This window comes from Alligator sinensis, unplaced genomic scaffold, assembly GCF_000455745.1.
Source record: "Alligator sinensis unplaced genomic scaffold, ASM45574v1 scaffold354_1, whole genome shotgun sequence".
Taxonomy (NCBI): domain Eukaryota; kingdom Metazoa; phylum Chordata; order Crocodylia; family Alligatoridae; genus Alligator; species Alligator sinensis.
Window position 1 is genome coordinate 811,166 of NW_005842200.1, and position 13,315 is coordinate 824,480.

Genomic DNA, 13,315 nt, shown 5'->3' on the forward strand with positions numbered 1-13,315 from the left:
CCTGCTGAGAACATTCTTGGGAATGGCAGGGAAGGGTGCCCTCAAGGTGGCTTCACCACCTTGTTGCTGGATTTGATGTGTATGTAGTGGGAGTAAAAGAGGGGGATAATGTTCAAGTAAAACCCATTCTGAGACCTGAAATGTTCATGTACAATAGTTCTGTATTTGCTCTTTCTCTCTGAGAAAATATTCAGCCAGTCAGAAAAGAAGCGTCTGAAAAACAACTAAAAATGTCCACTTTTTCAGTCTGTTGGATCTTAACTATACATTTCTGTTCTTATATTTTAAGTTTGTTCTAGTTATAGCTACTTTTTGGGTTAAAGTTCTAACGCAACTAAAAAATAAAATCTAACATAATTAATTGAAAAGATTTTTCACCAGTGGAAGCATTTAAAAGTTTTAAGTTCCAGAAAGGTAAAATTGAATCCTCAAGTTAGGTGAAAAACTTTACTGGGGGAATCATTTGAAACCTTTTATTCCTATTGTAGCCAAAGCTTCACGCTTGGACAGGCTGAAGTTTTTTCGTAAATCTTAATTTGGGGACCCAACAATAATTACATTTTCCAAAGTACTAAAAACCTCTAGGTCCCTTTAAAGAGTCTAGGAGCTGTTAGTTCTTTACACCTTGGAATCAAAGGCTTATTTCAGATAGGAACTTAAATGTGGCTTGAAAATTTTGACAATAGTATGCATACATTAATATATTTTTGCAGGGATGAGCTGGGTAGGAAGGATCTCGGATGATATATAGCTCTAATCTTTCATTCCAACAAATCTTTATTTGTTGATGCATTTAAAAATAATTGTAAATTTAAATTAACTGGAAATTTGTGATGTAACCAGACTAGCATTTTCAAATGGTAGGAAAGGAAACTTGAACATGGCATTCCCTCATTTTTGTCTATCATCAATTTCTGTATACCCTTTTCTTTAACTTTACAATCAAAGGTTAGACTGATAACTCATTGAAAATGAAGGCTTTCGCTTTTTATATTGCTTTAAAGCACTACTTCTGCTTAAGGTTCTTAGGTAGAAACTATACTCAAGTGGTTTATGTTATTATTAGTTTGAGATGGGAGCATTACTCATGAATGGTGAAGCTGAGATTGAGTTGTGCAGATCATCTTAACTTAATGAGTACAATAAAATCTTCATACAATCTCATTCTTTTCTGTTTTTCACACTTACTCAAAGCCTGCTGAAATAAATTGAATCTTTCAGTTCTAATTCAGTGGTCTTTTAAATCAAACCTTGTATGTCATTCTTTAGCAAGAAAATATTTTATGGAGGTTTTGAAGAGTTTTAAAAGTATAATTGGGCCTTCATTTCATACTGCTTTGTTTAGGCTTCCTGAGCAGTTTAAGTCCAACTAATTTCAGAAACCTCTAAAAGTTTTCATTTTATTACCATTTCTGTGCAAAATATTATTGTAATTCCGAAACATCCAGTGTTTCACGATCCTTTCAATGCTTTAAGTAAGAGCCGTGTGTCACATTAGAAGGGTGATTTTCTCCATTTTCCAAGTGACATGCCACCAATTTCCAGTTATATGGTGTTGCTCACTTCTGTTTCACTGGGTATTGTCCATTCTGGACCTGAGGCAAGTGTAATCTGGGAATAGATATTCAATGATGATAGGGGAAAGCAGGAAACATTTGGTAGTGTTTTTGTTTCCAAGTCATAATTGTCTGAAAGTGCTTGGGATTTTGGAAGCCTAAAACTAGGCTGAATGTGAATTGGGATAGTGTGCAGAGTTAGATGTGTGTGGGAAATGCAGTTTATCAATAGGTTCCCCTATTTCACATGGATATTTCTGTCACCACTATGTGGGATTATAAATAATTACAACTTATAACTGAGTCCCATCCTTGGCCTGCACATTTTGTCTTTGTGTATATGAAATGTGTATGTGACATTAGAAAAAAATGGCAAAGCTCTTTGTTTTAATTTGAAACAAACATTTAGTATGACGCATGCAAATCTGTCAGCGGTTGACATAGTAATGTTAACTGCTGTAGTAGTTAAGGTAAAAAAAAATAGGAGGGTAAAAAATAAGACAAATTTTTATTTAGATGATCAAAGTAGCTGGGGAAAGATAGTTGGTATGTTCACATTTGCACCCCAAATGTTCCAGTATAGTATCTGAATCCAGAGGATGATGATTCTTAGAAATAAAAGTGAAATTAACTGATTGTTTTGTTTTTTTCAGGCTGAGAAAAATGCAGGAAGTAAATAAAACAGGCTAGGCCAACCAGTCAATATCTTTGAGTTTTATAAGAGGGATAATTAATGGGGAAAATTGAACCAGGCTCTTTTGAATGCATTGAAATATAATGGACAGAGAGCTTCTGGGGATGAAAAAGTGAAAATGTAATAATAAGCTGAAAAATAAACAGGAGCATCCCTCTAGGACAGTTGGCATGCATGCTTAACAAGTGAAAAATAAATTACATTTTAAAATTCTCTCTGGTTTAATAACCCAGCATGATGTCAGTGCAAATAAGGAAATGTGTATTATTTTTCCTGTGTCCCTTTAACACTAAGGCATGTTACACACAGATTTGAAGAGGATAAATACTCTTCTTTTTAAAAAGTATCAGTAGACCAGTTTACCTTTTTCCCCCCCTCATCTAATGTAGAAAATGCAATAATTGTTCAAAGCCATATGTAATGCTGTTTAACAAGAGGAATTTTCTAATTCTTACTTTGATTTCACAAAAAAGGTTAAGAAGCTGAAGAGGGAACTCTCTCAGATGAAGCAGGAGCTGCTGTATAAGGAACAAGGCTTTGAAACATTGCAACAGTGAGTACCAGAACATTGACTAAATTCAATCTCCTAGTTATAACCAAAGCAAATAGAATTATTATTATTATTCTAGATTACATAGATTTGCAGAAAAAAAAGACTAGGGATAGACAAGGGTTGGAAATAATCCACAAAAAATAAACTTCTGGGAATCTAATCACTTTCATAGAAACTGAAGCCTTTTTTTTAATTGGACTACAGGAAATCATAAAACCCACAAACCTGGTTTGGGAGTGAAAAGCAGTAAAACTAGTTCCATTTAACTGTTGTGTAATAGATCAGTAAAATGTGTTGGAAAATGGGGGAAATAGGGTTAACAGGAAGGACCACGACCAGACCTTTAATTCCTGTAAGATGCTTGATAAAATTCTGTCTGCCCCCTCCATTGGCACGGGCAGAGAGATATGCAACCTTGGCAAGTTGTGCACAATGCACAGTGGATATAAGCTTGGCATGAGTCACAATTCCGTGTGTTTTTTCAGTTGGTCACTCTCAGGTGTGCATTTTGAATCCTCTCCGTATCATCACTTCTGGCAGGCTGCTAAAGTAGTGGAATGGAGCTTCATAAGGGCAAACAACCTTCAGCAGCTCTTACACTTAACAGTGTTAAAAGGTGGATTTTTGTTTGCTATATGTTTCATGTTTCAGGTTTTTAAAATTAAAATTATACATCCATTTTACAACTATGTCCTAAATCAGGTCTACAAACTATCTTGGAAGAACTGATTGTCTCATTAGGCCAATGATTCTCAACTGCAGTGCTGTAATATCTTTTTAAGTGAGGAGCAAAATATTATCCCTTTGTGCAAACACCAACACAAGTCGCAAGATAAACCCAGATTCCCAGTGTCAAAAACATTCTGGCCTGTAGTGATCTTTCCGAGTTCTTTGCAACTGAAGGATTGCTCTGTAATTTTTCTGTAGTCAAAAAAAATGAGCGAAAGATAACAGCTGGCATTTTCTGGGGCAGGGGGACAACTCCAGTCTAACAAGGTGTGCCTCGAGTCAAAAAAAGGTTGAGAATCACTAGTTCAAGCTAATACCACTCGGAGAAGAACTCCAGTTTCACAATGTAGCAAGCCGTTCAAATTTTTGGAAGCTCTTTGCACAGCAGTTATTCTTGGCTTCTAAAAAGTGGTTCCTCAGTCTACAAAGGTGTTTAAGCATTTAAGTAAGACTTGTACATCTGAATACCTTTGCAGACCTAGGCATGAGGTACTAAGCATTGTTCAGAAATATGACTAAAGAAGGAGATTGACCTGTGTCCCAGTACACCCTAGAGTTCAAATATACTAACAAGCATATTTTCTTGATTAGTCTGAACAAAGATATATTATTACTACCGCTAATAATAATTTGTATGGTGGCAATACTTGGAGGACCCAAGAGAGATCATAATCCTATAGCTTCTGGCCCTGTACAATAAAGCTGACACTAAATCTCATCCTGAAGAACTTACTGTATTTATTCAAATACAAGACAAGGTGTTTTCCCCCAATTGTGTGGGGGGGAGGGGGAGGAAGCCCCATATCTTATAAGTGCATGCAAGGAAATCTCACTAAATATGCTGTCTGTCATTAAATTACTGCCAGAAACAGCATGTTCTCAGCAATGGAAACCAACTAGGCAGTTGAGTAAATGCAGCCAACACTCAGCATGACAGTGTAACACATGGTCCACACTGGACAAACACGCTGATGGGAACCTTTTTTTGGAGTGGTCCTTAAAAAAATAAAAATAAAAACAATAAAAAAGGGTATGTTGGGGTGGAGGGGGGAGTTGTTCCTCCAAGATGGAACGCATACCGGGTCTGGAGGCACTGCAATAACAAGCTGGCACTTGGAGAGGCCAGAGCAAGCTCTGACACCCTCCCCTGGTGCCAAAAATGCTGATGGGAACATTTGTTTGTTTAATTATTTATTTTTAAATGCACTTATCACCCTACACTTACAAAGCTTCACATGTTGAGCATCCTTCTTACCAAAATTTCATATTGTCAAAAATACAAAAACTACATATTCAAAAACATACAGCTACATGCATTAAACCCTGAAACAACATGCATCAATTTCCTACAAAAGAACCCATTACAGCACTTTTTCCCTCATACAGAAACCCATGGAAAAACTGTTTCCTCGGTAGCCACCTGAAATTTTCTGCCCCTCCCATCAGTCCTCTCTGTTGGTTTAGGGAAATGAGTGTGTCTAGTCCTTTTTCCTCCACTTCTTCTCTGCCTGTTCTTCTCCAATCTCTTCTTTGTCCCGATTGATGTAGTATTTCATTTTATGCAGCCCCAGCTTCAGGCACTCTGTTTCAGTGAAAGCCAACCCCTTAAACACCCAGAAGTTTCTTATTTTCCATAAACTTGTTTTCAAACATGCAAATAAAGTCCTTAATAATGTTTCCTCCAGTCCCTTTGGTATGTGTGTGTTTATGTGTATATACACACACACCCACACCCACACACACGCACATATATATATAGTTACATCAGCTTTATTTTGGTGACACACAGAAAGTGGCATATGATTAGTGTGGGCTTGCCGTCCATGAGGTGAAGCCAGACCAGGTTGCTCTGCACCACATCTGCTTCTCAATTTTTGGAGCACCCCAGGTCTTGTGACAAGAACACCCTGTTCCAGTCATGAGTGGGGGCTAATTAGCACACGGCTCCTTTGTGTGAGGGCACCAGAGCGCAGACTTATTGAGCAGCACTGAGCTGTATAGTCACCATGGCTTGACATACTGTTGACTGGTGGGGCCCAAACCAATGAACTATGTGTTAAATCCACAAGTCTTTGGCTTTAAACTAATCTTATACATAGTTTGTTCTGCATATAAATAGGTGCCAACGTGCTGCTTAGAAGTGTGTTTTTGGAGTACCTGTGCTAAAACTTGCAGCAGTTTCAAAAAAAGTAACATACGTCAATTCTCGATGCGTTAAGTGTATGGATACTAGTTGAAAATTGCTACAGCAGTGTTTAATTTCAAGGTTATTGTTTTCAAATTTGCTTCTCACTTCTATGTGCTAAGGAAGAGCAGGCTCTGGCAGTAAGGAGAGCAGAAAGGGGCTGCCAGAAGAAAATGATGGGAGCTACCTGACCTCCCCTGCCCCCCCAAGATCTCGTTTCGCAGTTGTAGCAGTGGGAGGGTAGACAAATTCAAGGCAAACCTCCAATAATTAGATTCTATGCCTAGAAAATTATAACCAATTTATAAATTTTCCATGTAGAGAATCTAAATAATGTGGGGGCCATCTTATAATCAAGCTCGTCTTCTATATGAATAAATATGGTACATTGCACATAGACAGGACAAAGGTAGGGAGAAGGGAAGTACTAGTTCCTCTTTGCAGGTAGGAGAGCAGAGATTCAATGGGATTGACTTGTCCAGGTTCAGGACAGAATGCCTATGGCAGAGTTGGGAATTGAACTATGATCTCCTGTCTCCATTGCATGTCTAACGCCAAAAGGCTGTTGTTCTTCCTCCAACATTATTTGCATTAGTGCTAATGGAAAACTCGACTTCCTGCTTTGTAGTTTTATAGGACAGTTTTACCTAATCTGATTCTCCAGGCTGGTCCAGGAAACAGTGACTACATCTGTTACCATCACCATTGCATTGATAGTGCTGTGAGGACAAAGATATCGCTCTGAGAAGAAATTAAATTCATTCCTGCATGCTGGCACAAAATAGTGAAGTAAAATATGAATCGGAAACACTCAGCACCTCTTGAAGTCAGGCCCATAACTTCCTTTAATTTGAATAAAAAGGAGATGTAAGATTGGTTCATTATTTTAGGACATATAATGCAATGACAGGAGGGAGAAGGAAAAGGTAATTGCCTGGATGTATTTAATCATAAATTATATTTCACTTGAGGCATGATCTTAAAAAATTATTCTAAAACTTAAAGTAATAAAAACTCATGCCACTGTCCCAGGATTAAAGGTTAGCCAAGCACACTGGTTTTGTTATATTAATGCAACAATGAAGTATTGTTTTAAAGCAGCTTGCTTGCAAGCAATTTTGATAGGAATCCAAAGCATGTTTGAGAAACTATCAACAGCATACCACAGGAAAACAATGGGCGTTTGTTGTAAAAATTCAGGCAGCCACTTTTGAACAGCACTAATCCCGTTAATTTAAAACAGGAAGATGGAGCGTTTCATGTGTCAGAGACCCTTCATGTCCATCTTAAGTATATAAGGAATAAAGCAATTGTAGTTTGATTGTGGCACATCATACTGTTAAACAGCATGCAGTATATTGCTCAACTACTCATTCAGGGTGCCTCATCCATTGCACATGCTGTAACTCTTTGACTTTAGTAATCTGATAACTTACAAAAAATCAAGTGTTGTCTGATGGTAAATGTGTCCCTGCTTATAAAGAATTGCAGATTTAAATAGAAACCCAGTATAGTTACTGTCTGTGTAAAACTAGCGCTGAGTGAAAATGATATACAATCTGCTCTAGTGCCCTTTCTTCCAACACTTCTCTCTGATGCCACGATCTCCATGTTATAGCAGTGTATTCTAATCAGGTGAGCTAGTAACTACACCTAGATAAAATGACTTTTTATTTTTGTGGTGTGCATACTTTGTAGTTTCTAGATATAACTGCCTTACTTTATGGTAAAAATGCAATGGGCAAATATTGCAGTTTTGTGCTAAGTAATAAAAATGTGAGGCAACAAATAAATGATATTGGATGGCTTTTTGCTGTAGGAGTTAATAGTTCATAGACAATTTTAGCACCAAGTTTTGCAAAAGATGCTCCCAAGTTTGTCTGTACTCTGTGTGATTTAGGTACAAGCTGGCCAATCAAACAGTTGTATACAGCTGTTATCTTTCTGCAGGTAAACAGCATGTATGTGTTTTGTGATTCTTTTAGAAAAGATGGTCTTTGTTATTCCAACTTCTTCTGTAATAGTTGGCACAGTTCTTTCATGGCCAAGCTTCTGCACAAAATATTTGTTTTGTGTAGGCAGGCTGTGTTTCTCCATGCAGTTTTGAACAAAATGTTGAACATGAAAAAATGTGCTGCAGTTTTGGAGCTGTCTTTGGACATGGAGACCTCAATTTCCAAAAATCAGAAAAAAATATGATTCAGTACAAGTATTTTGCAAGTTTCGGTACATGCATTGGGTAATCAAGACCACAGCTGATCACTAAAGTGCTGGTACATTCCTCACTCACAAGGTTAATATCTTCAAGTGAAAATGATGGATGATGATAGAAACAGAAAGGCAATTGCATTAAAAAGAATGTATTCTCTGCATGGTGCTGGACTTTGAAGATGCCTGCTTTTAATTTTGTGAAGCACAGCTGCAATCATTGTATAATGCTTTGAAATATTCAGTTTAATAGGAGTGGTGGGAGAAATGTGTTTTACAGGCTGCACTTGCTGAAGTAAATATTATGGTAAAGCTAAGTTGAAGTATCTTTTGACTTCAAGTTCCATAGTGTTTGTATCTCTATAAAGCTATGTCTTAAATAATTGTTGATGTTGCAGGAATTCTTTACACTAGCTTCTGTAGGGCACATGATAATGGTTGTCTAGAGATTCTGTAAGGAAAATAGAGCCTTCAGATTATATGAACATAATAGCTGTTCTTAACCATTAATGCCTAGGAGTAGTGTACACCAGAGGGAACCTGAGGATTCAAACAGATGCAACACTTGAATCGTTCCAAGAATGTCACTAATTGGGAGCTGGTTCACAAATGTTGCTGGACAGAAGAGTTTACATGTACACTGCTAAGGGTTCATAGTTTACCTTTTAGGGCGCATCCAGATATGCGTGGATGTTTGGTTCCCCGGGGACAACTAGCAGTGGCGCAATGCCTGTTCCACGCCTGCTTTGGCATGTGGCAAGTTGCCCTGGGTGGGGTAAGGGAGGCTGGGGCCAGCACTGTGCTGGTCCCAGCAGCCTTATTTGGGGTCTTGGGAGTGGGGGGTGTCTTGGGGGCCTCCCGGGGCTGTAGCTGCGGCAATTCTTCTGCACAGAACCTGGCTGGCAGTAGAGTGCTGCTTCAGGCAACCTGACTCTGCTTTTAAGCAGCATGTGCTGCCCAAGTGTGTGTTGCACCGGGGTTTTTTCCAGTATTTTTTTGTTAGATATCCAGGGGTCAAAAAAACCTGCGGGAAAAAAATGAGAGCACTGGACTGTGCAATATGTGGCCCTGCAAATGTGTTTGTGGCACCACATACCGCATGACTGCGCTCATCTGGATGCACCCTTGGGGACTGCGTTGCTGCATTAATGGCACCGGGGGATGTTAGAGTACCTACATTATTATACCTTCCAGGGATCAGTCCTTAGAGTTTTTTCTCCAGGATTCCCCTAGAGGAGGAGCAAGATGTGGCTTGGAGAAGGGGGTTGTAGTGGAGGGGGTTGCCAGGTGTTGGGGGGCTCTGTACCCCCCCCCCCCCCCCCCCCCTCTTTTATGCCCCCGGTCGCTTGTAGTACCCAGGGGACTGACTGGGTGTATGCCTACCCCCTCCCCCCCAAGAACTCCGTGGCTTTTCCAATCTTCCACTCACTGTGTACAGGGTGGATTCTTTGGGGGCAAGGATGGCTGCAGGAGTGCTAATACGTGCCCATTTTTCTATGGCTCTGTCCCTCCCCCTTTCCCTCTCCCCTCCCCTCCCCTCCCAGCTCCCCAGCAATTGACAGACATATTACTGTTATAGGCACAACCACAAGTAGGAGGCCACAAAGTGCCCCCCCATAAGCTGGCTACTACCCCACCCCCACCCAAAATAATCATGGGATCCTCACCAGGGTCCTTTAACAGGGAAATAAAACTGACACAGAGGCTTTCTGCTTCCCCACCCTTGTAGACTGTAGTCTCTGTAGGCTAGTGGTTTTCAACCTTTTTCATTTGCAGATCCCTAAAACAATTTGAATGGAGGTGTGTACCCCTTTGAATTGTGTGCGCATTCACGTACTTTTGATTGATCATAGTCATCTCTGATGGACCCCTTAGACGAAGTCTGCAGACCCCCATGGGTCCATGGTTGAAAGCCACTGCTGTAAACAATAGATCTTTGGGCAAAAGTCTTGGTTGCATCCCAAAGCAGCCCCATTGCCCTGCGGGGGTTTGGATGGGTGAGGAGCAGCATAGTGTGCAATGCCTGGAGAACTAATGAGACATGGAGTACATTGTGTCTGTGCATAACATTAAATTAGTTCAAGGAAGACCAGCTCAAAATAGTACTTTGTTTTTCCCTGTGTGATTTTTTTTTTGAAGTGTTTTAGGATATTTTAAACTGGTCTAAATTAAACTCCTGTCCATGTAAACTCTTGAGGTTTAAAGCGTTTATAGAATATTCTAAGTGTTACATCTGTCTACACCCTGAGACAAGTTTGGTGGTTTTTCTTTTCCAAAAGGCTCATTGGCTGCCTATACATGTGCTTGGGGGGAGGGGGTTTAATTAGGGTGGTTCCCAGACAGCTGCTCTAATTAAAAGGCTCACCCTCGTGTGTATTAAGCTCCCACATGTTGTAAAATGGCTGCCAGATGCTTTCTCTAAACTCATTTGACGTTTAGATAAAGCACCCCCATGACCATTTTAAAATTCAGAGGGGCTTAATGCACGTGATGGTGAGGCAATCCTGGAGTGTTTTAATTAATCGAATCTGCTATGACGTATTCTAATTAGGAAACGAATGAGCACGTGTTGCTTATCTGAAGTACCACATCATGAATCTGGGTATTATTATTAACGGCAACATTATTAACAGCCCTGGGCATGGGCTACTGGTGCCTCCCGAGTCTGGAGCAGTGGTGGGCATCAGATCGCCAACCAGGGGAGGGGGGCATCCCCCAGTAGCCGATCACCGAGCCAGCAGTGAAACTTCTGGTTTCGCAGCTGGCGCCAATGGTCCCGGGAAAGTATACTTGGTAGCCACAAGCTTGTCTATCTCTGTCAGCTTTACAGTTTGTTCAGTAAAACATATTACGCACAAAAATCTTTGTCTCGTGTATTAACAGAAAAAAATTCTAGACATGCCTTCTCTTGTCCCACAGCTAAATATTCAGAGGTTAGCATATTATTAACATTCTACACAAAGCTTTATATGCGCTAGGGGAGAGTAGGAAAAACAATTCTACTGGTGTTGTCATCAATCCAGTTGTGCTTGCGTTAGCATCAGCAGGAGTCTTACTGTAGACGTGGCTCCAGCAGCTTCTGGTGTCTTTACTGCCAGATTAGTGAAACCACTGCTGGTGTCCTGTCTGTGCTAAGGCTCCCAGGAGTGTCCTAAACTTGCTTGATGTATACAAAAACTATGTAGCTAGGAACTGTGTGAGAGGTGGTTTAAGGGGTATGTTCATTGGGGAGGGCAGACTTTTGGGGGAGTGGTTTAATGCATAAACCAGTGCTTCCATTATAAACATTTTAATGAAGACTTCTTTTCCTTTTTTCCTTTTCCCATCTGTTAACAAGTTACTTTAACAAGGGAAATGATATCTCTAACCTCTTCTAATATTCTAATTGCAAGTTCTCCTGAAAGCAGAACAGCAAAGATCTCATTTCTCTTTGTCAACCATTAACAATATTTCTCTTTACAGAATTGACCAAAAAATGTCTGGAGGCCAGAGTGGGTATGAATTAAGTGAGGCCAAAGCTATTCTGAGTGAGCTGAAGTCTATAAGAAAGGCCATAAGCTCAGGAGAGAGAGAAAAACAAGATCTAATGCAGGTATTGGGGGGAGGGAAGTTTCGCTAAGTTGTTTTGAATCCTAAAATACTTAATGCGTGCACTACTTTGCACTGTTATATAGTGTCTTTAATTAGAGGATCTCAAAGTATTTTAGAAAGCTGAGTATCTATCATGCCATTTTACAAATAGGGAAATTGAAGCACATGACTTCCCTGAGCTCAGACAGGAAGTCATTACAGAATTAGGGCTCTGCTATAAAAAGCCAGAGTCATAAGCCATGTCCAGACATGCAAGGGCATGTGCTTGCAGTGGCAGAAATTGCTGCAGTGCATGCTCCTGCACGGGCACTTTGTTGTGGGATAAACTGTCCTGCAACAGGCAAACTGCCCTTGCCCAGCTCTTCCTGGATCTTCTGCTAGGGAGGGCTGGAGGCTGGGGTCAGCACTGGTGCTGGCCCCGGCAGTTTTACCTGATGGCCTGGAGTACCAGGGGCATAGGTTGAGCAGCACAGGGGCCTGGCTGGCAGCCAGAGCGTTGCTGTGGATGGTCTGGCCTTTGTGTGTGCCAGCGCATGCTTGTGCATGTGTTGTGCTAGTTTTTTTCCCAGGGTGGGGTGGGGGTTGGGGTTTTTTTTGCTACTGGGAAATCTTGGTGGCAAATTTTGGCCCTACACTGCAAATTTGCAGTGAAGGGCATGTTTTAACATTTGCCGCATGTGGTTTGGGGCACCACAAAATGATGAACACCCCTGCATGTCTGGATCATGACCTTAGGGTCTCTCTGCACAGTACAATGTTTGAATGAGTTCTAAAGCACTCTTCAAAAATTAAAATGGATAAAGGTATGGTAAATATTTTTGTACTTAAAAACTGGAATTAAATCCTTGCCTTTATGAAGTCAGTGAGTTTTTGGTCATTGATTTCAGTGGAATCATAATTTCGCTTCCTGAATCTAACTTCCTCTGTATCCATTTCTGAAAATAAGTTTTGGCATAAACCTAAATAGTCATTTTTTGGACCCACTAGGGGAAATAAACCTGCTTCTCATCACAAAGTGAAGAGTGTGTGCGGTCCTTTATGCTGCCAATAATGATATACCTGCTGTAGTCTGTTGCTTTTGTATCTTTTGCATTTTTATGGCATGTATTGATACTTTCTGATTTTTAAAAAAACAAAAAAAACAAGTTCAAGTTTATACATGAATTCTTTACATGTTTATTCTGAAATTATTACACTGTTGGCTTGGATGTACAATTCTTTATAAAATATTAAAGTAGAAAAAGATTGACTTCAGAGTCATATATAGGGAAACGTATGTTTGGAAGCTAACAGGCTTTGTTTTATGAAATTTCCTTCATTTAATCTGGTCCTGCTGATCATTGAACTTTGGCTGAAAGTCAGGAGACCATGATTCTTGCTATTGTCACTGCCTTGTTCTGTGATGTTGAGTGAACTCAGCCTCTCCCATTTCTTAATTTGGCTGTCTAGCAATATGGAGAAAATGACCTATTGAAGTAGTGCCCCAAATGGACCAGGGCCATTCCAGGCACAGAGGAGGTTGCAGCCCATTCCCCAAGCATACTTTATTTTGCTTGAGGAATGGACTGGGGCTTTTTAATGGAGAGACATGTTACAGGAGATAGATTTATTAATTTATCTATTTGGATGGAAGGGTACCCTGTTTAGCACTAACTGAAATCTGAATGTTTATCCTTCTTTGAGATTTTTGGATAGTATCTATATTTTAGACTCTCTGTGATGGGGATTATTAGTGTAAGAACAAGAATGCAACAATGAAACATTTCTGTTTTCTGGGCAGAGTCTGGCAAAATTGAGAG

At 40.0% G+C, this 13,315-nt stretch overlaps 1 protein-coding gene across 1 annotated transcript in view; it reads left to right on the forward strand.

The window, feature by feature from the left end:
- The window catches only part of WWC2 (WW and C2 domain containing 2), a 105,572-nt gene that overhangs the window by 32,871 nt on the left and 59,386 nt on the right, over positions 1-13,315 (forward strand). The window contains exons 5-7 of the mRNA XM_025207589.1: positions 2,724-2,803; positions 11,388-11,517; positions 13,297-13,315. The exon at positions 13,297-13,315 is cut by the window's right edge and continues 119 nt beyond it. Of these exons, the coding sequence (XP_025063374.1) occupies positions 2,724-2,803; positions 11,388-11,517; positions 13,297-13,315 (229 nt within the window). The remainder of the gene's footprint in view (positions 1-2,723; positions 2,804-11,387; positions 11,518-13,296) is intronic.